Raw genomic sequence first — 27,386 nt, forward strand, 5'->3', positions numbered from 1 at the left:
CACCACTAATGCAAAGGCAGAAAATTCATAAGATATATAACACAATCTCAAGTCCATTTGGAATTAAATCTTCCCATGTAACTTACAATTTGCACAAATGCTATTTTGCCGTTTCTATTAGTTCTTATTAATTACCTGAATTCACTTCTTGTTCTCTCCTTTCATTGGTTATTGGATTATCGTGCAATTTCAAGTATATCTCTACTGCAGATCGAGCAGCTTTAAAATAGAAAGCATGTTTCCTCAGTACATCTTCCAATCGCAAAAGTTCAACGTAGGCACGAAGAGTCATCTTTCTCATGCAGTATGTGTGGAAGTCAAACTGATCGTCTGTTATCTCAAAAAAATGCTTAAAAACAAAAGCAAAAAAATTGTTACACATGGTCCCAACTCCCACTCTGACATAAACTGGACTAAGTGAACCTCTGCGGTCCTTGCCAATTTTGAGGTTTTATAATTTGATTACTAAAATCTGGAAAATTATTTTTATTTCTATACAGAAAAACAGCAAGGATTTCAATGCAGAATTTAAAACATTCACACTAATCCCTTTCCTTTACTGAATCACTCTTACAGAGTAAATATTTCCTTATGTTTAACCTGTATTTCTCTTCTTGAAATCTAAACCTATTTCCACAAGCTCTATCTTCCTTGAATAGAGAGAACAGTATTCTCTTCATATTTGATATACTTTAAGGAAATTATCAAGTTACATCAGTGACCTATCTAACATAAAGCATTTGCTATTTTTGAAGTTTCTGTTTATATTTTTATCCATTTAAAATAAATTTTCCACATAAATCAAGGACTCTCATCTATTTTTCCCATAAATGAACTAATGGAGATAGAATGTTTCTCTAGAATCTATACCTTACTTAACTTTGCTTACTGAGTAGTTCCCCTAACTTTTCTACTATTTTGTTATAGCCAAATAAATTGAAAAAATTTAAGGATTCTCAGGAAGCAAGAAAATGATAGGAGAACTAGCTCTATAATTTTTTTTGACAATTTTAGTCAGTTGGAAAAAATGGGAACACATTCAACTAAATACAAGCCACACAATGATTAAAGATGGAAACTTGGAGGTCAAGTGATTCAATATCCTCATTTTACAAATGGCTCAGGTAGGTTAAATGGTGTGCCCAAGATCACATAAGCATTAAGTATCAGGGATAAAATATAAATCCAATGTCTCTGGATACCCAAAGCCAGTGCCAAGTCCATTATGTTCTATTAACTTCTTTTGGGGAAAAGGGGTAGTAAGGAGAAGGCAATTGGGATTAAGTGACTTGCTCTGGGTCACAAAGCTAGTAAGTGTCAAAGGTCTGAGGCCATATTAAACTCAACTCTTCCTGACTCTAAGGCCAATGCTCTATCCACTACACAATCTAGTTGTGCTCTAATAACTTTAAGTTCTGTTCTAATATGGGAATTCAAAGTTAAGAACTTATATATGTACAAAACAAGAATAAACAAAGTACATAGTTAATAAGTTCATGCTAATTTGCCAAACTATCATAAATCATGAAGCAGGCATGTGAACAAACACACACATGAATTCCTTTCCCTTCAATAAGCTAGTCAATTGACAAAAATAAAAACATGCATTTTGCAATGAAGAAATTTTTAATATGAACAAAGTTACATCTAGCACACCTGAAAATAATTTTAAGTTCAATAACATTGTTCAAAAAAATCAGTATTCAAAGCAAAAGAATATGAAAACCATTAAGAAATTAATACATTTTTTCATTTTCTTTTTAAAGTTGACAATCATTAGTTTAAATAAAAAAGGAACTACACAAGCTTTTTACCAGTCGAAATACATTCTAGTAAACAGATTTTAAATCATGTTTCTGTTCATTAAGATAGGAGGGAACCATTTAGATCTAGAAATTTTTGTACCATCTCCCTATCAGTAATAGCCCACAGGCTGCCTCTCTCCACCTGTCTTCCATTAGTTACATGGTTACACATTTTAGGATTGGCACAGTAGCAGTTTAGGATTAAAATCACTTTAAAACCAGACAAATAAAGTATACAGATGGTTTAAGCAATTTATACCATTTTGTTATTTCTGCTTCTTTGAGGAAAAAGGTATATAGATACCACACAGAAATGAAAATCAACTTAACATAAAAGATCTTAAATTTTATTAACACAAGAAGCTAGGCAAATTATGAGCAAAGCTAATAACACTAAAATAAAGCCCATAAGTCTAAAAAGAATAGACTAGACTACAAAGTCTAGTTTATTAGCTAGTCAACTGAGGGGGGTGGGGGGGGGGGAAGGCCTGAAAATTAACTATAGAAAACTGTAGGGAAAAAAATCCACATTTACTATATAATACAAAGCAATGAAACAAAGATCTATAATTTATCTGTATGTCATGAAAGACACCAGGAAGAACAGATTAAATGAGTCAAAACCAGGTTTCAGTTAAAATACAATTTTTTACAAGATACAATATACTCAAGAAATGCTATTGACATCTCTTTCCCAACATTTCTTAAGCTTTCTCACTGTCATGGCTCAGACTTTCATCATGAGATTGTGACAATAGAGTTATCTGCAGACAAGTAGCAAAAGACCTCAGGATTAAAGAAGTAATTCAGAAGTCACTAGACAATTTAGTCATGCCAGGTAGCTGCCCACTTTATTTCCTTAATAAAATATCTGTTATTGATAAAGAAGAGTAAGCAGCAATGAAAAGTAAATAAAGTGATGAATTTTTTATAGTTCTCCAACTAAGCAAAGTTAAGAATGTATTGTACAGACTGCAGTACTTTGGGCACTACAAATGCACAAGACAAATAAAAAAATCAACTTTTTAAAAACCTCAATTCCTTACAGATGTAAGATATACACAATCTATTATCCTGAAGCACAAGTTTTTGATTGGTCTTCAATAAAAACGGCTATTTTCTCTACAAAAGAAAGAGAAAGATGCTAAACATGAAGTTCTGAATTATCCTAGAACTTTGTCATATTTATTAAATCTAAAGTACAAAAAAGATTGAAAGAACACTGAGAATAATGTTGCTCTTCTTGTAAGACTTCTTGAAGTTAGATGGAAGAAAACAAATGTGAATTTGAATAATTTTCTCTTTACCCTTTCTCAGTTTTATTTTAGAGAAATGAGGAAAAACAGGAAGAGAGTATCTAGCAGAGGAAGAGAGAATTTTGTATAAATGCAAGACACCTAAGAGTCCTTCCAAAAAGTTTTTTTTAGTAACACTCACCAGTAACCATTGTAATGATGCCTTAAAGATGCTAATCTAGTTTCTCTAATTTTTAGTTAAAATAAGGTCTGAGTTTTTTCTCAAGTTTATTACTTTCAACAAATTCTATCTTTTGAGATGCTGAATTTATTTAGTATTTAAATACTGAATTAAAGAGATTAGATTTTGTTTATTTTAATACAAATTTTTTTAATTACTGAGAAAAACTGGCTTACTAATGGCCTGATATTATGAAATCTTTTTTACACTACATGTCTCCAGTTCATTCTCTTTACCCAAACACAACTAATCTCTACTTTGAATTTAAGACTTAGAATAATAGTTTGCTGAATTAGCAATTAGTACATATGCCCAAAGGGAGAGATCTTTGTCCCTAGTTGTTCTATATGAACAGGAATCAATTTATTAAATAATATTTAGGGATTTTATGCTCTACTGTTTGGCACAGTTTAAATCTAGTTTAAATAAATCACTATTTTGATAAATATGACAGTATATTTTGTTCTATAGCCAAATATGTTGGGGGTACATTATATAAAGTAGAGAATATATAGCCTCTCTACATAGTGTCACAGCTATAATAATATTGGACATTCAGTATAATTTTTTTTTTCAATGATTACAGTTTAGAGCTGTGACTTATTTAAGGAGATAACCAATTTCCCATGGGTCTAAGAACTGGTCATCAAAAAACTGCATTATCTTTTTTAATAAAAAGGTTTTTTTCCCCAGTCATTTCCATTATCATTTTCCTCCATAAAAAAGACTAATTTAAATTAGGCTGCTGAGGAACTGAACACTTGTTTTAGAGAGACCTTAAAGGTTTTGAGATTAATAAGAAAAAGGATGAGGGGAAAAAATGTCCCCATAGGTATTAGACACTTATACAGAACTATTAAGGTATCTACCAGACCATTGATATGAAATCTGGATTGTTCCTAGAAGTACTTGGGATAGAATTAATTCTAGTTGGACATTCCCTATAATGTCCCCCATTAAGATGTCTTCACTTTGGATAACACCTCAGTGTCTTCACATGGAGAAAAGGCCAAAGTTACTGCCATGGTGCAGACATCAGGCTCACCTGACTACGATGCCTGTGGTTTTATACTGCGTCAGCATGGGAACAGTGGTGCAGAATGACCCCACAAATGAGGGCTGCTGAGGACTGCCACAAGTGGTGCATTTGCGGCTCTTTTCCTCCTGTTGTCCATTTGGAAGGAGAGTGCTTCAGAGATGACAAAGAACAGGAAAACAAAATTCACACAAAGGAAAAGAAAAGTCTCCTCACTAAACCTTTTAATAGTATGGAACAGCAAGATGTTTGTCTGTCTGTCTATCTCTCTCTCACACACACACACTCTCACACACACTCATCCCTAAAAATTAAAGGAAAAAAAAAAGGCCTTCAGACTAGACACAGGTTGCTGTAAGAAGCACTACACGAGTACAAATGTCCTGGGAAGACAGGAAGACAAGTTGGAGAGAGACTGGCTGGGGTCTAGAGCCTGTTGTAATGAGGAAAAAATAAATTCAATGGGCCCTATAAATTGTCATATACTCAAATGGTTCCTCCAGGCTAGTGGAAAATTAGCTAACTGCTAAGTATAAGAAAGAAACTAGTAAGTTATGATCATTATTAAATAATGCCAGCTATTGTATAAAAATACAATAAACTTATAAAAATCATGAAAACCTGAAGTGCCAAAAAAAAAACAAACTAGTTACAACTTCAACAAGTTCCAATAATTGATATCAAAATCTCTTTTCACTATTTAGTTCCCAATGGAATTGGAATGGACAGTCACGTAAAAATAGACCTCTATCTATGACTAACCACCTTTGGAGAAAGAAGATGCCAAAAGGTTCAAACACTTACCCTTTCTACTTCATGGCACTTTTTTAAGGCTTCACCATATTTCCCAAGTCTCTGATAAGCTAAAGCACATTCTGTCTGATACCACATACACTGCATTTCATTTAGATTTTCTATGGCAGATGTTCCTTCCTAAAATAAGAGTATTTAAAACTTTAGTGAACATACATATATATATATGTATATATATATAAATATAGATATATAAAAAGTCCTAAAAATATCACTCATACAGAAAGTTTTGATTAAGATCCTATCAACAGAATTAAATTCTATTTCATTTAAATTTGCTTTCTTCTACTTCTCAGTATAAAAACCATAGCTGTAACTCATTCTATCTTGAGTTAATTGTTTTTAAAATTTCAATTAAGTAGAAATAATATAAAGAATCTACTATAAGTAATCATCTTTACATCTCTGCAAAAAGAAACAACCAGTTCAAATTTTCTTATACAATTTAGACTCTCACTTCACCCTCCAAATATTATCCAGCATTTGAAGGATTAAGTGTTTCACAAATATCTATTTTCCAAATAACCAAAGTTTGTATTTTGAAGACCAATGGTTCCATTTTAACATTTTTAAGGGAAATCTAGAAAACTACTAATGAAGTACTTAATTTCTTGGCTCAAGCCCTTTTTCTGAGCATCCATTACTACAGTCATATTGTTATGGTGTCTGCCTTTTCCCCCCTATCTATTCTCTGGAAGTCATGTTTGCTTTTATTTTTCTGAGAGCCTATGCTACTCTCTAAGAGCATTAACATTAGCCAATACCATTTACTTTGCTGATTCTAATCTATTAAAAGTAAAACAACAACAACAACAACAAAAAAAAAAAACAACAAGTAATTAAGAAGTGTCTAAGGCAAAGAATTTCAGGGTAGGATCTGAGTAGTCCCTTTTTATTTATCCTATAGTTTGGGAATATGTACAAATGGATTCTGGGTCGGGAGTCTGGCATTTTCCATTCTATAAAGGAAGTATGGCAAAAGCACATTTTGAAAAAATCTTGCTTCTTTTCCTTTTGAACTTTCACTTCAATGTTCATAATTCTTACTCATTAAAAGTTCACTGTAAAGTATGTATAAAAAACTACTTGATATAAATGTACTTTGCTAAAAGAATGCTTTAAAAATGTATCATTTGCAATGAGGAAATTTTGGCTTTGTAATGTTGAGAAGAATTAGTTTCTTAAGGGTAAAGACTGTCTTATTTTCTTCAGAATCTAGCCCATAATATGCATTTAATACATGTCTGAATAAGTTATTAGGTTGATATAGGCTGTAAGAAACAAAATCAAAAAGCCATTATGAGGCCAGGATAAATTTTAAAATGTTGCATAACATTAGGCTGTAAAATAAGATGGCAGGGTATAAAAGATCCTAGGGCCTTAGATTAGAGCTATAAGAAATCCAAGAGAATATCCAGAGTAAGTGTCAAACAGACAGTCCACACTCACAATGCTCCCTACCTGATGTGGCCTGAAACAGATTAAAATTTACTTGGGAAATGTTTAACAAAATAAATAAAAATATAATGAAATATAGATAATGTTAATATGTAGTTTTCTAAGTAAATATGTGGCCCACAGGTGTCTTTATGCACAATTTAATGGCCTCATGTATATTTGGGTTTTGACATCAATGATCTAAATCAATTTCCTCATTTTACAGATGAATCACTGAGGTCCAAAGAGGTTGTGATTTGCCCAAGATCTGAAACTTGGGCTCTAAACTCCTAGCCTAAGACCCTCTAGGGCTTGTACCACACTTATATCCTAAAATCTTCCATTTTTGGGTTTTGTGAGCTTTCAAATATTTAGAACACTTTTCATACACACTCTTTTTTCTTATTTTTTTTTAATTACTTTTCTTTGATGACTTTTTTCTTTCAAAATTTGTAAACCTAATATCTTTATTCATTTAAACATTTAGTAAAAGCCTATTATGGATAATGGAATGTGCAAACTTCTGAGGAAGAGAAGAAAGATGTCATTCATCCCTGCCCCTAAGGAGCTCAAACTTACAGCTTCCCCAATGGCCCAAAGTAATACTAGTTGGCAAGCTCAAATCAGTATCTCAAAGACGTATGAGTATCTCAGAGTCATTAGTCCTCACTGTCCCCAATTCTACATAAAAATAAAGATGCATACTCTTATTAAAAATCCTTTCAAAAGTAATGACAAGTTAGCAATTGTCTAATTATCAAATTATAATATATAAAGCACAAAACTTCATGAAAGGGCAATTTTTTATTGAAAATAATCATTATCTCTAGATACTACTCTTGTTCTGAAAAAAAAAAATTAGAATATAACTTATTCTTAGTTCAACATTAAAAACAAATTTTCCCATGGAAAATTTTATGCCTATAATATAAATGTGTAAACTTAACAAAATCTCATGAATTAACAATCTACTTATTAATGAGCACTAATCTAACAATTTACAAAGATGGACATCTTAGTCACAGTATTTGTTTTAATGATCAAACATTATAAATATGCTTTTAGTCATATTGTTGATACTTCATTCAAAGTATACTTTTTTTGTTTTAAGTTTATAAAAGAAATGAATAAAAGCCCCAGTCAATTTTATTATATCTTTGCTGCTACTGTTCACTACTCAGAACTTTATCTCAAGTTTTACAGAATTTAGGGAGATGATTCAGAAGTTATCTAGTCCCAATGTTCAAATTTGTTTAAAAAAAAAAAAAAAAAAAAAAAAAAAAAAGCTTGTTAAACTTTGAAGAAACTCATTTACTAGTGTTTGTTCCTGATATTCCCTCCCTTATACCTCCTCTAACTTCTCCAGAAAGGCAGCTTTTTTCAATAACAGCTTCTCTTCCCATGCATCTACCTTTCCAGGTCTAATCTTTTATGTAGTCTGAATAAAGTTTCCTTGTCATACTTCTTCCTCCACATAACTCAACACACTGAAATGTTCTTTAGCTTCACTGTTTAATATGTGCCTGAAAACAATAAAATTGCATAAAGTAAATTAATTTATTAAATGTTGGTATCAGTAACTTAGCCGAACACTCATTTTTAAAGGTCAACCACATTCTATCACACTTGTACTATATATAAAAAGTACACAAGTACAGTAGTCCTCCCCATATAAACTTGTAGGATATTATTCAATTTATGCCATATCTGAATATGTATAACAAGTTATATTTTAAAAGAATTCAATTGTATTCCATGATTCAAAATTTTTCTCAGAATTACTATTTTTTCGATTTGTCCTAATTAGTGAGGGTTTTACTATACTTCACATGCCCAAAACACAAATGTTCCAATGGATATTAATATTTCTTACCCTTGTGAACTTAGAACATGTATCCTCTGCTTCTTTTACCATATTTGCTCGTAGCATATATTTTGCACATTTTGAGTTTATGAATCTATCAGCTGTGTCCAAAGATTGAGCTTCATCCATCCATTTAGCAGCTTCCTTTAAATTACCTATGTGCTAAAAGATACCAAGAGTCTTAAGTAAAGGAAAACATAAGATAAGAGAAGTTTAATTTTAAATCTGCAATCTATACTTTCAGAATAAAAGTTTATTTATATAAAATGATGTTTTCTGATACCACGTAAATGTTTAAATCAAAATCCACATTTATTGACTCTAAAATATAACATTATTTAACATTGAGAAAACTCATTTCTAATATCCCTAGCTACAATATATCTCTGCATGTATGTATATATGTGTATGTGTGTGTGTGTGTATATATACACACACATATATAGCTACCTTAGATTGAATATACATTTTTATAATTTGAAAAACTTACAAGTTAACTTACCTTATAAATTTTTGCCTTTATATAGAACAGTTCTATTAAAGTTGGAGTGCTTGAAATTGCAGCATTAATGTAATCTAAAGCCAATGAGCTTTGGCCAAGTTTGTCAAAGTGCTGTGCCAGGAAATATCGAACCCAGAGTAGTGTAGTTGGAGGTTCCTTCTCCCCATTTTCTGCAACGCCAAAAAGATACAAAAAAAAGTTAAAAAAAAATATAATTGAAAACAACTGACACTACAGTATTCAAAAAAGAAGTGTGACTACAAACTACTTAGAAATTAAATTCAAGCAAGTTAGACTTACCATAAGGACTAAAGAAGTCACAAGTTTTTAGAGAAACTTCATAGCTGGTAACAAGTTCCTGTATTATAGAAACCTGTTAAGAAGCAATAAAAAACAATTTCAGCACCTGAAAATGAGTCCTTATTAATATTTCAAATATGTATATTCATAATGGCTACACTTTTTAAAAGATCAACATAAAAAAATCCCTTAAATTGTAAATACATTATACTTGTACTTTCAGAGTCATGCAGAAATTAAAAGAACATTAGGCTTTTCACTAGAAAGATAGGAAAGAAAAAATCCGTGGATATTTAAAGAGAAAATCTCAAAGGCTTTTATTTTACAAATTGCAACATAAAATTAGTGCACCTTTTTTATAGACTATAAAAGAAACAATCACTAATTATTACTTCTGAAATATACATTATTCTGCATTATTTCAATCATCATACTAATAGAGATTTGTCATTTTCCTTCTAGGTGTAAAACCCATTATATGTTAACGAATTAAAGAAGCAGACAAGAATAGCTACCTATATTTAGATTAAAAAATCAATACTACACAAGCTGATTATGTGAAATTATGCAAGTTACAATGAGTTAATAAGGAGTCAATTACAATATGGTAATCTCAGGGGACCACTAGTATCATCATAGCCATATAACACCAGCTCCAAGGATCAATCTAAAAACACTGCAAGTGACTCTTGCAGATAAAGGGGGGGGAAAACAGTAGCATACATCTCTGAACATCCTGTCTTTAACAAAATGTTAACAAAATTGTAACAAAATGTCTTTGGAAGTACAAGGTGAAAAGCAATAAAAATGACAATCACAAGGTGATTCTCTACTGCTTATTTTTAAGATTTAATTTTATGGGTTTAAGTAAGAGCTTCAAGTTCATCGATAAAAGCCACTTTAAACTAAATTATTAATGATGAATTAGCCTATTTAATGTCTTATTCCTTGTTAAGAGATACACAAAACAAGTGCTTAAACAAATTAATCAAAATGCATTTATTAAGCAACTATATTTACCAGGTGTTATGCTATCTACTATAAATGCAAGACAAAACTTAAAACATCTCCTGTTCTCAAGGGACTTAGTTACTTTCTCTGAACAATACTAGAGCATAATTAAAACAAAAAACCAAACCAAAAGTGATCATTCAATGTGCTGATTTTTTTAATAGCTTTTTATTTACAAGATATATGCATAGGTAATTTTTCAGCATTGACAGTTGCAAAATCTTTTGTTCCAATTTTTCCCCTACTTCTCCCCACCCCTTCTTCCAGATGGCATATAGACCAATACATGTTAAATATGTTAAAGTATATGTTAAATACAATATATGTATCCATGTCCATATAGTTATTTTGCTACACAAGAAGAATTGAACTTTGAAATAGTGTACAATTAACCTGTGAAGGAAATAAAAAATGCAGGTGGACAAAAATAGAGGAATTGGGAAGTCTATGTAGTGGTTCACACTCATTTCCCTGAGTTCTTTTGCTGGTTGTAGCTGGTTCAATTCATTACTGTTCTATTGGAACCGATTTGTTTCATCTCATTGTTGAAGAGGGCCACATCCATCAGAATTGATCATCATCTAGTATTGTTGTTGAAGTATACAATGATTTCCTGGTCCTACTCATTTCAGTCAACATCAGTTCATGTAAGTCTCTCCAGGCCTTTCTGAAATCATCCTGCTGGTCATTTCTTACAGAATAATAATATTCCATAGCATTCATACACCACAATTTATTCAGCCATTCTCCAATTGAGGGGCATCCACTCAAGTTTCCAGTTTCTGGCCACTACAAAGAGGGCTGCCACAAACATTCTTGCAATGTGCTAATTTTTTAAAGTCTTTTTAATTAAACTTTTTATTTTCAAAACATATACATGGATAATTTCTCTACACTGACCCTTGCAAAACTTGGTTTTCATATTTCTCCCCCTCTTCATCCATCTCCTCCCCTAGATAGCAAGTAATCCAATATATGTTCAAAATGGTTAATATATATATATATATATATACACATATTTTATATATGTATATATATATAAAATATAAATACATATATATGTTAAATCCAATATATGTATACCGATTTATACAATTATCTTGCTGCACAAAATAAATTAGATCAAAAAGGAAGAAAATGAGAAAACAAAATGCAAGCAAAACAGTTATAACAAAAAGATTGAAAATGCTATGTTGTGATCCACATTCAATTTCCACAGTTCTCTCTCTGGGTGCAGATGGCCTTCTTCAGCACAAAAATCACTGGAACTGGCTTCAATCATCTCATTGCTGAAAAGAGCCACATCCATCAGAATTGATCTATGTCCTGTAATCTTGCTGTTGCTGTGTACAATGATCTCCTGGTTCTACTCACTTCACTTACCATCAGTTCATGCAAGTTTCTCCAGGCCTCTCTGAAATCATCGAATATTCCATAACATTCATATACCATAACTTATTCAGTCATTCTCTAACTGATGGGCATCCACTCACAGTTTCCAGTTTCTTGCCACTACAAAAAGAGCTGCCACAAACATTTTTGCACATGTGGGTTCCTTTCCCTCCTTTGTGATCACTTAGGGATACAGGCCTAGTAGAAACACTGCTGAAGAAAAACCCCAGGGTAGGGTTTAACCAATGTGAAGTATAAACACATTCAGGATATCTTCACAGAAACAGCAGGTGGGGAAATGTGGGGCTATGTTCAGCTGCAGGAATAACAGAATTTTTACCTTCCTGGACAGCATGGAGAATTGAAAGACTGAGTCCAGGAAGACTGAGGGAATCTCTGCAGATTAGGAACACCAGGTCCAGTTGTGCTGCAGAGAAGTGGCCCTGGGCAAGAGGGAACCAGCAGCTCACCAGCTCACCAGTGAGTGCAGAGGCAGTAAGTCTACTGGCTGCAGACACTTGCAAAAGGGTGGAGAGTTTCTGGTTTAAGATTCCAGGTTAGAAGAGAGAGCTGAAGTGAAGTTAGAGGTACCATTACCTCTACCCATGATTAGAAGTGTTAACATTAATAGTTCTCCTTTAAAAAAAATGATCAAAGAAGAAAGAACCCAACCATAGAAACTCATTATGGGCATGTATGGGAATAAGGAAGACGAGGGTTCATCTTCAAAGGAGAACAATGAAGTTAAAAAAAAAAAAAAAAGAAAAGAAAAGAAAGAAAAAGAAAGGAAAGAAAAGAATAATAAAAAAGAATAAAAATCTCCAGAGAATAATGTTAAATGATTACCCACCCAGAAAGAATTTATAAAAGAACTCCAAAAAAGAAAAAACTTTAAAAATCAAATGAGAAATCAAGACAGTTGCTGATACTCTTGAAGAATTTTCAGTAGGGTAGGATGGACAATAATTTTTAAAAGCTGCAGAAAAATCAGGACAAGGAAGGCTTATACTAAAAGACCCAGATTTGCAATTAGGGTAAATAACTTGCCAATAATCACACATCTAGCTCCAAGCAGAACCAGGAGTAGAGCCCAAATATCCTAAAATCTGTTCCACATAACATAACATAAGACAACACAATACAACATAAACAACGTTGCAAAGAACTGTTTACCCAAAGCTATTTCCATATCTTGAAAGACTGTCCATACATAGTGTCAGAATTTTAATGAGTTTATTTCAAATTCTCAATAAAGGATACTCCTAAGTACTTAAAAAAAAATCAAATGAGAGAGATTGAAGGGGGGGTGGGGTGGTGGTGGGATAAAAACCATCCAAGAAAAATAAGGTTATGGGAAAAAAAACAGTTAACCAACTAGAAAAGGAGATAGAATCTTGAAGAAAATAATTCTTTGAAAATTAGAATTGAGCCCTTAAGGAGAAGCTGGTGAAGCTATGAGACCAAGAAATAACAAAAGAAAACATAAAAAATGAAAAAACAGAACAGAATGTACAACATCTTATAAGAAAAACAGATCTGAAAAACAAATCAAGAAAAGAAAATATAAGGATAACTGAACTACCTGAAAGCTGTGACCAAAATAATTTCAAGGAACTCAACTTGGACAAATTGTTTGCTTTTTTACATGAAAATGTATACTATACGTTTAAGATTGATATCAGTAATTGGGGAACTCAAAAGAAAGATTGGGGCAGAATTGAGTACTATCTGATTCTAAAAGCAAAAGTATCTAGGAAAAGATAAAAAAAAATAGTAATTATGTTTATGTAACAGTTGCAGAGGAAGAATTGACACAGAGGCTTTAGAGGGGAGAGGAGAGGTTCATAGTACTAAAAATCTACTCCTATTGGGAAGTTCAATACAGAACACTAGATATATAAATATCTATAGATATATCTATAGCTATACATTTTGGAGGGAACACCTTCCAAAATCTAAAAAGAAATAAGGGGGGGAAGGAATAGAATAGGGTGGAGAAAAAGACAGATATATATTTATGTATTTATAGTTGTGGGATTAGGTGTGTAGAAGTGAGAAAGGGATAAACAGAGAGAAAGGCTAGCATAGGATAAAGAGGGGTACAAAAGGGTTTAGATTAATAGGAGTGGGATAAGGTGTGGAGATTAATAGGAATGGGATAAAGAAGAAAGGAAAGGGTAAGAGAAGAAGACAAGAGGGAGGTTAAGTGCTAGCAAGGTTAAGATAAGGGTGAGGGGAGGTTAAGTAATAGCAAGGCAAGTTATGGAGCAGAATTAAAGTAGAAGAGTTAACAAATATACACAAACACTATAACAAGGATCAGGAGTAGAATTTATTAGGGAAAAAAGTAGAGCTAATAATCATTGATCTTAGACAAGGTCAAACTTAAAGATTCAATCAAGAGAGAAATCTACTTTATATGTCAGCCATATTAATATTGTTTTAAATGCATATATACATATGGATAAATGTATATGTCTATATATATGATATGTGTCTTGAGTATTTGTGAGTAGGTATGTAGGTCCACATATGTATGTATACAGATATATGTGTATATGTGTGTGTGTGTGTGTGTGCGTGTGTGTGTGGAAAGAGAGCTAAGTGGGTAGGAATAGGTGCATATATATATACTTTCTTGAAATGGACATTTATTGTTATATATTTTGAACCTCCTTGATGTTCTGCTGGGCACGTGGCAATATTTTGTTTTGTTTATTTTTCCTTTCTGTCTCTTTTTCTATTCTGTTTTTCTTAATTAAAAGTAAAACATTTTAAAATTAAAAAAAAAAACAAAAAACTATAAGATGAAGTGAGAAATCCATTCCAGGCATGTGAGATAGTCAATATAAAGACAAGAAAATGGGAAATAAAATGTAATGTGTGTGGAACTAAGAGAAGGTCACTTTGGCCACAACAGAATATAGAAGGGAAAGTAATGTTCAATGAAATAATTTAGAGTCAGATTATGTTGCCTTTAAAAGTTAAATAAAGTGGCTTAATAGCTTTAACCTACAGACAATAAGTAAAGCTACTACAATGGTCAGAATAGGGAGATCACATGGTCATACCTACATCTAAGAAAATTACTTCGGTAGCAATGTGAAGAATTGAATGGAAAGTCTGGAGGCTGGAAGACTAATTAGGATGCTTCTGAGAAACAAGGAGGAATTGTAAAGGGGGTAGATGTGTGAGCAGAGAAAATAGGCCATACACAAAAGATATTATGAAAATAAAAGAAAGATTTGGCAATTGATTGGTTAAGTGGAACAAAGGAGAGTGAGAAACCCAGGATAATTCCAAAGTTACAAATCTGGGGGACTGGAAGAATGATGGTGCCTTTGACAGAAATATAAACGTTTGGAAAGGAGAGTTATAGGGAAAGATACTGAGTTCAACTTTGGACATGTTAAGTTGAAAACAGGCAACTGGTGTTATAAGACTGAAGCTTAGGGGAGAACATGGGGCTACATATGTAAATCTGAAAAAATATCTAAATAGAGATCATATTTAAACCCATGGGAGCTGATGAGTCACCAAGATAGTATAAATGAAGATAAGGAGAGAGCCCAGGACAAATATCCTTGCAAAACATCACAGTTGCAGAGTTGAGAACCGGCAAGGCAGTGCCAGAAAAACTCAGGTATTAGAGAGTATTCAGGAGAAAAGGGTTATCCATATTGTCAAATGCAGCAAGCAGTTCTAGAAGAATTAAGATTGAGAAAAGACTACATGAGATTTGGCTACAGGAGATTGTTGATTAACTGGAAAGAACAATTTCATGTGAATAATAACATCAGAAGCCAGATGGCAAGATGTTGAAGAATGACATAAAGTAGAGGCAGTGAATATAGACAACTTCTTCAAGGAGTTGAGCTAGAAAAGGCAGTAAAGTTCTAGGACAAAAGTCTGAATGGAAGGTGAGATTTAGATGGAAAGTTTTTTAAACAATGAGATAAATAAAGGAAGCAGGAAAAGTACTAGTTTATAGGGAAAGACTGAAGATTCAAGAGACACAAGGAATTTCTAAGGAATAATCTTCTGGGAAAAAAAAAAGATGAAAATAAGGGAGGTCTTGAGAGTAAAATCCAAGTTTAGCATTATTGTGGAAATATATTTACTATGATTGTACATCTATAACCTATATCAGATAGATTGCTGTCTTGAGGAGAGGCCAAGTAGAGAGAGGGAGAAAAAAAGGGAAATCAAAATCTTATAAAAGTAAAGGTCAAAAATTAACAATTTTTGCTAAAAACCAAGTTTAAGATGGGTAAAGTACAGAAAGAGATGGAATTATGAGCTATGATCAGATAGGGAAATATCAGTTTCTAATTAGGGAAATAACATTCACATGAACATACCTATGTGTTGGCTCAGAGTGAATGTAAAATAATAGGTTGTTTTGGCCAGAAACCCTGAGGGCCTTCCCTTCCCAGATTGATACTTTTTTCTGAACTAGGTAAAAGAGGTCATTCTCTGCTTCATTTCTCACCTAATCTTAATCACTGATTGGGTACTTCCCTCACCCAAAATGAGACCTGTTAAAGGCATTAGTTTAAAATGACCCAGGGTCATCTCTAGACATCCTGATCCTGAACACTTGGCCCAGATGGTTCCAGAGGGTGACCTTGCTCAGTCTCCCTTACTTAAATCCAATTCACTTGCTTGTTATGCCATCACTTCCTTGATGTCATGGTCCTCTGAGAACAAAGGATAAACAACCACCATCACCTATGTGGTTGGGGTAAAGGAGTAAGTCAATGGATTTGAGGAGCTAGAAAAAAAGGGAAACCATAAATCCTTTAGGCACTGATATAATTCTCTATCATCTCACTTTCATACATTCTCTTTCACTTTTTAAGGTTCAAGATGTGTGTTAATTCATCTTTCCTGTAACAACCTTGAAGTAATTCCAACCCACATTTATGTAGCTTCTTAAAGGTTTCTGATTCATGTTTATTTGTTTTCCTTGCAACAACCCTGAAAGAAAGGCATATTGCTCATGGTTATGTGACTTTTTATAGTGTTTTGGAGGAAAGCGCTCTCCAAAGTACCTAAAATACTGACAACATTTATGTAATCTTATTACTCAGACAAGGAAATAGGCTCACGTAGGTGCCAGATTGGAAACAAGGTCCAATGTTCTTGCCATTCTACTACGTGGTTTTTCAAGGAAAATAAAGTTCCTCTCTCTGTCCCACATGTTTTCACATGAAAAAATTCATCATTATTGTTATAGTACTTAATGAAAATCTTTCCTCAGCCAAAAAACAAAAAGTACATTTATGTACCCCTCAACTGAAATGCCCCTTAAAAATCCCTAAGTTGTCTATCATGAAACTTCCACCAACATACATTTTCATTTCATTTCAAGCAATTTTGAATATCCATTTACTGAGTTTGAACTTAACTAGAGGGTTGAAGTTCTACACCCAAAATTTGGCGAATCATTTGAAAGGATGGCAGTAATATGAAGCACTTTCTTAAAGTTCTAACCCTTCTTCTTTCCTCCTAATAAATGCACAAAACATGCTGCAAAAAAAGAAGGTAGGATCCCTCAGACTTATACCAAAAGAGAAGAGCAGTAACTCTCCAAGCACCATCCATCTTATCAACTACACAGATATTTTTATAACCCTAACTTCCTGAGATGGCTAAGAGGTTGGATTTTATCCTGTGATCCATGCTCAAAATATTTCTGCTATTTGATGTGGTGTAAGACTTTGGCTTCAATTTCAGCTCAAAGATCTGAAGCAAAAGAGATACATTCAACTGACTTGTAAAAACATAACCTTTAAAGGCAAAAATGTGAAAAAAATGAACAGGGATACCATTTTAATCAACTACCTGAGTAAGATGATTAGCTTAAAATAAATGAATTTTTTTTTGGGGGGGGGGGGGTTTTAAAAGGAAATCTGGGGAGTAAGGATAAAAGGATGTTCTTTTTAGTTTCCTTCCCTATGATTCTTAATATTATTTTAAATTCACAAAATCTTTATCAACATAGAAATTTGAGATTATATTTCATTTGGCTTTAGTTTCTTCATTTATAAAACAAGAGGGAGGGACAATGTTCCTACTCACATTAAATTCTTTTCATTCTGTCTTACTTCATGAAGTAATATTGCCATCTACTGGCAATTCTAAAAACTTGATGGCAAAGTTGTTTTCCACTAGAATATGATTTTAATATTTCCCCAATCACCATAAAAATATAGAATAGTAGTCTATATAATCATTTTTTTGTTTTTGTACTATATTATGGAAAAGTTTGTTTTATTTGATAAATCTGTTTAAAAATTCATTTAAAAAATAATTTTGATAATCACAGAAGTCAGATGCATTACATATGTTAACTAAAAGCTGAATTTCTGATACTAAGTTTTCCATTCTTTTTTAAATTTAACTTTTGTTTTATTTAATAAAAAATGTGTTAAATTGAAATAAAAATGTTAACTTAATGAAAATAAATCCCTTATTTCAGGACAATATTTGATAAAGAATCATTTAATAAAATATTTATAACAAAACCAAAAGGTATTGATGAAAATGTATTTGAAATGAAAAAATTATATATTATGCTAAATATGCTAACCAATTAAGTATTAAAAAATACAAGTGCAAAACAAAGCAAACCCCTAGCCTTACTAGTATCACTATTCAGAGAAAGATTTGAGGACTTATTTTAATTACATAGTGGATCTTATCTAACTCAAATTATATTTCCTTCTACAAAAGAAAAACATTCCAATATTTGCATTAATTTAAAGCACGGATACTCAATAATTTGCTTAGCATTCAAACAACAAGTAAACTATTGTATATTTTTTAAACATAATACAAATATTAATTTTTCACAGTCCCAAATAGGTTAATGTATACCATTCAGTGCATTCAGCAACCATTTACTGAATGCCTACATAAAGCCTCTCTCCCCCCAAAAAAAGAGAGAGAAAGAACCACTTAAGTTAGTTATTTAATATTACGGAGACAAAAAGTAGAATCTGGATTGAAGTCTTTGACTAATGGCTCATTCTTTAAATCATTACATTTTAAATCACTACATTTTCTTAGCATTTTAAAGTACTTGAAAAGTCCACTAGACTTTCTTCAATTATAACTGTTGTGCTAACATAGTTGTATTGGGCTTTTTTAATTTTGCAACTGAAAAAAGTTTGTTTTTGCAAATAAAAACAAGTACTTATACATTATTTCTCAAAGTTATCTGGTCTCTCCAAAAGGCCTTTTCTTTATACAAAGGTTCTCTGCAATAGAAACAATAATAATAATTCTTCAGGAAAAGATGAATAATTCTACCAAAAACTAGAGATTATTTCTTCATGTGATTATACAAAACAAGTTTTTTTTATAAACCTAATAAAGAAAATATACTAATAAACATATAATAAACATAATAAAATATAAATCTAATAAACAAAAATACTACTAGAATTAGCATGAGCACTACTACCAAAGTTCAATCAAATATAATTCTTTCTTCCAATTTTAGATAAAAAGCTGTTTTGTAAAGATGAGAATCATAAATATATATATATATATATTCACACACACACATACACACACACACATATATTAGTTTTAGAAAATATACAACAGCCTTAAAAACTTTCTCCTAAGTCTTAAAGCAATAATGTACATGGTCACTTGGTTCATTCGTCAAGTTTACCTAAAGGCAGGGGCTGTTTCATTTAGATCTTGATAACTCCAGAGCCTTTGTGCTCTACAATGAGTCATTGTATTTTAAATTTTTAAATATTTTTCTGATAGAAGACTACTGAGCCATTCTTATACTAACTAAAGAATCGATGTCTATCTTCTTATATATAATTTAATACTAGCCTGAATAATATTTATAAGATTGCATTTCTTTTTATCTCAGGTTATCTAGAAGAAAATGTTTCTTTCATTGTACTGAATTAAATAAAATTCTCATTTTTTTTTTGGAAAAAAAAATATTTCTCCTCTATTACCTTCTAGAATTTCTCTGGCTTTTTTAAGAATATGAAATTTAAGAATTTTTCATAGGAAGTATAAATGTCCATTTTAGTTTTGCTTAATAACACTATAAATTTTTATTTAATCTTTGTAATTCTTCTAATTTCAGTCTCATAATTTCCCTCATGAAGTTCATAGAATCACAGACTTGGAGAAGAGAGGAACCTAAAAGACCATCTAGTCAAACCCACTCATTTTATAGATGAGGTGAAAAGATGAACTGATCTGCCAAAGAATATCCAAGAAATCAGAATTGGTGACAGAATACAGGCCCAGATCTTCCTGATTCTAGGTCCAGCACTCTCTCTACTAAGATGGCAGACAAATAAATGCCTCAAATTATGGGAATTGTTCCCAAGATACACAAAATGCAACACAATAATCTTGAAATATTTCAATAAAGGATAGAATGAAATCCATCCTTCCTAAAATATGATAAACAAAGGTCTTCAGAGGAAACAGCCTACCTTCCTGTGCAGACAGCCTTACACATCTCTTTTGAGACATCAGATGCTTCATCCAGTCACACAATGTATTCTCAGAGCTTCCATGTTGTTTTAAGTTACAAACAGAGCACATGTGCGCTGATGTCGGGCTTCAAGGGAATCAACGCACCTGCAACACAACCGACGCAAACCTTGATGTTGACTTCTCTCAAGAGTCTCACACTCATAAGTGAGAGAAAGCATAGGAAAACTAATTCAATGGCAAGTGAAAACTGAAGTTTAAGAAACTAATTGCATGTTTTCTTGGAATTAAAAAAAATTCAACACTAAAGAATAAATTATCATTTCTAGCTTTAAGAATTGAAAGTAATGAATAAGTGAATGTAGTACTGTAAATACTAAAACTTTGGCCTCACGGAAAAAAAAAAAAACCCAAACCACAAGCCATTAATCCTTATCAATCAATCATCCACTAAACTCTTTCTCAATCAAGTCAACAAACAATAAACATGGAGATATAAAGAATTTATGTATGTGCAAGAATGGCAAGGGAGAAATGTGGAGAGCAAGGACTATTCGTAGAATCTAATTTCACTCTTGTATAAAATTGATATCTCCAAAGAAGCAAATAGTATTAAGGAGGCACTATAAAGATCATAAAGATTAAAGTCTACCATAAAAATTTTATTTTCAATTTTACTTTAATGAATACATGGGAGATTAAGAATTATTTTTAATTTGGAGTTTTGATTTTTTTAAAGAATTAAAAGAAAATATCAAATTAAAATGTTAAGAAATTCTTGTCAGTATAAGTTATAAATTATGGAAATTATTTTGATATCTGATATTCCTATTTAGAAGAGATCATCTAATTTTCTCCATTAAGAAACTCAAAGGATAAAATCAAAGCTATTAAATAAATCTTAACCAAGACAGTTAAAATTAAAATTAAAGTAAATTACACATAAATATCTTTAAGAGAAATATATAAAAGCCAAATATTAAAAGGAAATACTTTCCAGCCAACGCAGAACTAAAGATTAAATTTTTAAAAATAAATCATGTGTTTTTTCATAAATGAACACAATTTATATTACTATAACAGGTTTTAGTATTTTTGCTAAATAATTTGTTTTATTAGAAAATCACTCTTTCTTTAATGCATGATTAATTTTGAGCATGACAATGCTAAATCTTTGAGTCACATATCCAACTAAATCAATAATACAATAAAAATCAAGAATATTTATTATTGGGGCAGCTAGGTGGCACAGTGGATAGAGCATCAGCCCTGACAGTTAATACTTCCTAGCTGTGTGACCTTGAGCAACTCACTTAACCCCAACTGTGCCAGCAAAAAAAAAAAAAAATATATATATATATATATATATGTATAAATATATATGTAATTTAAGGAAATGCATATTAAAGTCAATTTTAAGAAATAAATCTATTCTGTAATCTGAAGGATATTTGCACTTGCCACATGAAAATATTGTTTTAAATTATAGCAATTTAAAAACAACAAAAAAGTAATTCTGAGGGTTCACTTCATACTCTTTATATTGGGAAATATGAAAAAAAAAAAGGGAAAAGGACAATGTTGAAGGGGATGCAAGGAAACAAGATACATTAATGAACTGCTGGTGGAGGTATGAATTGGTCCTTTCATTTGAGAAAGCGAATTGGATCCATGTACAAAAAGTCAAAACAATGTGCATACCCTTTAACTTAGTGAACACCATTCCTATATCTATACCCCACAGAGATCAAAGAAAGAAAAAAAGTATGTACCAAAATATTTATATAGCAGCTTTTTTTTTTTTTTTTTTTTTTTTTAGTAGTAAAGAACTAGAAACTAAGGGAATGCCCATCAACACAGGAATGGCTAAACAAATTATGACGTGAATATAATGGAATATAACATACTATGTCAGAAGAAATGAAGACAAGGATAACATTAGAAAAACCTGAAATGATGCAGAGTGAAATGAGCAGAAAGAGAACACATTCAAATAATAACATTATAAAGACAAATAACTTTAAAAGACTTAAGAACGCTGATCAGTACAATGAACTAATCATTCCAGAGGACTACTGATGAAACATCTTATCTACCTCCTGACAGAGAATACAAATACACATATATATATTTTTGCACAGCCAATCCAAAACTGGTTTTATTTAACTATACACATTTGCTAAAGGCATTTTGGTTTTCTTTCTTTTCAAATTAAGACAACAGGAGAAAGTCTGGAGTTTAGAGGAAGGGAAAGTGCACTATCACACAAAAAGGATAGAAGAAATCACAATCAATTAGAAATTTTGAAAGTTATACAATGAATGTATTATAAATTTAAAAAAGAAAAGCAAGCTCTATATGAGATTCAGTTTCATGAACAATTCTCTCCTGTTCTACAATTTACGTGGAAATTATAATTTTATTGTGTTTATGTTCAGAATTTTTTAAATGGAAAAAAGAAAAAAAGGGGAGGGGGAGAATGAGAGAAATATTATTAATATAGATCCATACACAATTCTATAACTTAAGGTCTTAGAGAGCTGCTTGGGGCACCAAAAGATTAAGTGTTTTGTTCAGGATCATTCATATAGTCAATATATATCAGGTGTACCTAATTGAGCCTAATTCCAAAGCAAGCTCTTCCCTGTCTAATACATCTTGCTGCCTCTCTCATAATGGCCACTATTGAATTTCAATGCAAATTTTCCTTGCCTATTGCCAAATTTATTTTTTAGACTTAAACTTGCAGCCCTTTAATTAACCCTTAACAGTACATAAAATCAGACACCAAAAAGAGCAAAAACTGTTTTTTTAATATGAATGAGCACAACTGATTGTAAGCAATTTTAATGTTATATCTGAAGCAACTTCATGCTTAAAGTTAACTCTGATGTAATGAATAAAAATCATTTCAACAAATTAATATTTAAGGGTGATTCAGGATTCAAGGTGAAACAATAAGCCTAATCTGAAATGAAGTGAAGGAGAGATTAATATTAAGTGATACAAACAACTGGCAAAGTACAGGACATGGGGAAATGGGCTAAATGAGGGTTGAAAACGAATTAAAAGTCAACAACATAGAAATGTAAAAACCTAATGTGGTCTGAGGCTCCAGTAACAGAAATAGAGTGACTGATGTAGTTGGCGTACTTTATAAGGACAGATCTTTGATATAACTATACTGATAACCAAAAAGGGGGGAAAAAAAAATCAAAGAAAAAAGCATCAATGCAATATTTAAAAATACATAGAAAAGAACACATTCAGAATGAGGCACAAGTATTAAGGGCAGATTTTTTTATTGTTTCATATTCAATTTTCTTTTCTATTTTTTACTTGCACATTGAAATATGTGTGTCTGTGAATATTTAACTTCATAATAAAAAAGAAACTTTTAAAAAAAAATTTCCATATGAACACAAAATTTATCTCCTCTAATTTTAATTAGGTTTCTTAAAAGGTTTTTTTTTAAATATGATACATTAAGCTGTGTGCCTTAAAAAAAAATTATAATGTATATAGCAATATCATTCAAAAGAAGTAACATTTCTTCAGAATGCCTGTATTGTAGGCAAACTCATATAAAGATATATTACACTGTATTACTACTTATACTTTGTATTATTTGAGATGAAATGAATTGAGGTTGTTTTGGTAACTTTAACTATCTTCATGGAACATGATATAGAAAGTATATCCAGTGGGGAAAAAAACAAAAAATAGAAAGACTACATCTGTGATACAATGTTTAGTTCTAGGACCCATGTTTTAGTAAGGATACTAACATAGTACAACATGTCATGGAAAGTGGTCAGAATTGTGAAATAACTCAAAAGAATTATCACCTAGAAGAAGCACTAATCTTATTATTCTTGAGCCCAAAATTAGAACTAAGATCAAACGGTGGAAGTTACTGGGAGGTGGGCTTAGTTCAAACACAGAGGAAACACTTTCTAAAACCTAGCACTGTTCAAAAATGAAATAGGCTACCTTTTGGGACCATGCCCAATCATCAGAAATATTTAACTGGATATTCACTAGCCAGTTTTTTCGAATGTCTATAAGCATTATTTCATGAAAAGTTTGGTCTAGATCACCTACTGAGATCCTACAGAATTTCTTTCAACTCTAAAACACTTAGTATTAACTGTAAAAAGGGGGAGGGGAAGCACATAAGATTAGAAATAAACTTTAATACATTTCAGATATAACTTGAAAATCTTTTTCTCTGTAGTATTAAGAAGAGTCAACTGCCCTAAGAAGGCTTTTCTAATACTTTATAAAAAGCTTTTCACAACTACAATTTAATGCAAAATAAGACAAATGATTATAATCAGGTATAAACCTCATAATTTTCAAATTCTAAGGATTATCCATCATATAACTCTCAAAAGTTAAAAACAGCACAAAGAAAAGAATCAATGGGCAAAACAGATTATATATATTTTAATACTTAAAAATTCTACCATTTATAACATTCAGAAGTGTGCATCAAGGTATCCAAAATTTTTTATCAATATTTACAAATTGTGATTTCCACTTATTATTATATTATTACATTATAATATAATAATCATTATATTATTATAATTGGTAAGAAATACATTACTAACATGCTAGGTGAAAATAATTATATATTTGATCTTCTAATTTATTTTCAAACATTAAAGAGTGAGTTTTAAGTTATTAGCCTGGTGGAACTGATACGAGCAGGTTTGAACTATATAAGATGATCTATATATATCAAGAAATTATTAGAAATATTAAATTGTGCATTGCAATTAATCCAGAAATACACAACTAAGTCTATATCCCAAAGAGATCATAACAAAGGGAAAAGGACCTAAATATGCAAAAATATTTATAGAAGTTCTTCATATGGTATCAAACAATTGGAAATGGAGGGAATACCCATCAATTGAGGAATGGTTGAACAAGTTGTGACATATGAATACTAATATATAATGGAATACTATTATGCAATAAAAAATGATGAGCAGGTATATTTCAGAAAAACCTGGAAAGACTTGTATGAACTGATGGAAGGTGAACAGAACCAGGAAAACATTGTACACAGTAACAAGAACACTGTATGATGATCAGCTATGAATGATTACCCCTTCTCAACAGTACAATGATCTAAGTAAGACAATTACAAAAGACACAAGATGGAAAATACAATTCATATCCAAAGAAAAAGTTGAAGGACAGTAAATGCAGATCAAAGCATACTATTTTCACTTACTTTACTTTTCTATATGGCTTGTTTTTTTTTTTTTTTTTCCTTTTGGTCTGTTTTTTCTTTCACAGCTGTGACTAAGACGGAAATGTTTCATAATATTGTACATATATAACCTATGTCAAATTGCTTACTATTTTGGGAAGGGGGGAGAATGGAGAAAGGGATAAAAATCTAGGACTTAGAATCTTGTAAAAATGAATGCTTTAAATTGTCTTTACATATAATTGAGAAAAATATAAGATGAAAAGAAAAAAACTAGGGAGTGAGGATGAATTTGACTATAAAAAGCATCTTTGGTAGCAGGGAAGACCAAAACATAAGCTAAAAAAATAACAATGTAAAAACAGTCCACAAACAAAACCTCAAAAAAATGATAATTGAACCCAAGTTGAAAAGAAATTTCTGGAAGACGTAAAGAGATAAGAGTGGTAGAGGAAAAACTGGGGGAAAAAAATAGAGAGTGATGCAAGAAAATCATAAAAGGAAAAGAGCTTGATAAACAGCAACCCCCCCCCCAAAAAAAAAACAACCTGAAGAAAAACAAAACTTTAAAAAAAAAATTGGCTTAATGGTAAACGAAGCATAAAAATTCTTGGAGGATAAAAAGGACTCGATAAAAAGTAGAATAGGTCATATGGAAAAAGAAACACAAAAACTCACTGAAGATAATAAAAACTTTAAAATTATAATTGAATAAGTGGAAGCTATTATCTCCATGAGTCATTAAAAACCAATAAAATAAAGTCAAAAAAACAATTGACCAGGAAAACACATTGGGGAGAGATAATTTAAGAACTACTAGATTAAGAGATTATAGAGACCAAATGTGGATCACAGTACAGTATTTTTACTTTTTGTTGTTGTTGGTTGGTTGTTGTTTTTCTCATTTTTTTCCTTTTTGATCTGATTTTTCTTGCATAGCATGATAAATGTGTTATATTTAGAAGACTTTCACGTGTCTAACCCATACTGGATTACTTGTTGTTTAAGGAAAGGATGAGGATGGAAGGATAAAAATTTGGAATAAAAAGTTTTGCAAGAGTGAATGTTTAAAACTATCTGCATGTATTTAGAAAAATTGAAAAGCCATTATTAGTTTAAAAAAAAAAAAAAGAATTATACGTATTTAGCCTATTATCAGATTACTTGCTTTCTTGGAGAGAGGAGAAAAATTTAGAACGCAAAGTCTTACAAAAACAAATGTTGAAAACTATCTTTACATTTATTTAAAAACTGCTCTGATATTTTAGATCCAGAAGGTAAAACTGAAAATGAAAATGAAAGAATTCACTGATTACCTACTAAATGAGATCCCCAAATGAAAATTCCTAGGACTATTTACCCAACTTCCAGAACTCCAAGATCAAAGAGAAAATACTTCAAGTTGCCAGAAAGAATCAATTCAAATATCAAAAACCACAGTCAAGGTTACTCAAGTTTAAATGCCTTCCACAATGAAGGAGCAGAGGATTTGGAATATATTCTAAAAAGCAAAGGAACTAGAATTATAACCAAGAGAAACCTATCCTGCAAAGTTAAATACAATTCTTCAGGAGGAAGAATTGTAATTTAATGAAATAGAGGATTTTTGAAGAATTCCTGATGAAAAGACTACAGCTGAACAGAAAATCTGACATTCAGCATAGAAGACTCAAAGAAAGCATAAAAAAGTAAACATGAAAGAGTAATCATAAAGGACTAAATAAAGTCCTATATAGAAAAATGATACATGTAGCTCCTTAGAACTTTATCATTATTAGGGTAGTTAAAAGAAGTTTAACATAGACAGAAGATCTGGTATGAGTCAATACTCTTAGAATGACCTCCAAAAGAAAAAAATGAGTGAGAAAGATGTATTGGGAGAAGACAAAGGAAAGGTAAAATGGGGAAATTATTCTCAAATAAAAGAGATGAGTAAGGAAGAATATTTATAGTGGAAGGGAATATAGAGATGGGGGACAAAGGGGGTGAGGAAGGAGAAGAGCTCGAATCTCATTTTCACTGGAATTGGTTCAAAGGGG

General features: G+C 31.5%; 1 protein-coding gene across 3 annotated transcripts in view; it reads right to left on the minus strand.

Annotated features, from left to right (window-relative positions):
* The window catches only part of NAA16 (N-alpha-acetyltransferase 16, NatA auxiliary subunit), a 102,707-nt gene that overhangs the window by 15,543 nt on the left and 59,778 nt on the right, over window positions 1–27,386 (minus strand). The window contains exons 10-15 of one of the 3 annotated variants that reach the window (XR_004232814.1): window positions 9,234–9,306; window positions 8,934–9,103; window positions 8,441–8,593; window positions 5,122–5,250; window positions 4,327–4,470; window positions 136–349 (exon numbers count right to left, since the gene is read on the minus strand). Coding sequence is in view for 1 of the 3 variants with exons in the window: in XM_031958443.1 (XP_031814303.1) it covers window positions 136–349; window positions 5,122–5,250; window positions 8,441–8,593; window positions 8,934–9,103; window positions 9,234–9,306 (739 nt within the window). In the remaining 2 variants the exon portion in view is untranslated. Of the gene's footprint in view, window positions 1–135; window positions 350–4,326; window positions 4,471–5,121; window positions 5,251–8,440; window positions 8,594–8,933; window positions 9,104–9,233; window positions 9,307–20,119; window positions 20,268–27,386 lie in introns of those variants that run through there. The other 2 variants (XM_031958443.1, XR_004232815.1) reach the window with 2 other exon arrangements.

Source organism: Sarcophilus harrisii, chromosome 3, assembly GCF_902635505.1.
Source record: "Sarcophilus harrisii chromosome 3, mSarHar1.11, whole genome shotgun sequence".
NCBI lineage: Eukaryota > Metazoa > Chordata > Mammalia > Dasyuromorphia > Dasyuridae > Sarcophilus > Sarcophilus harrisii.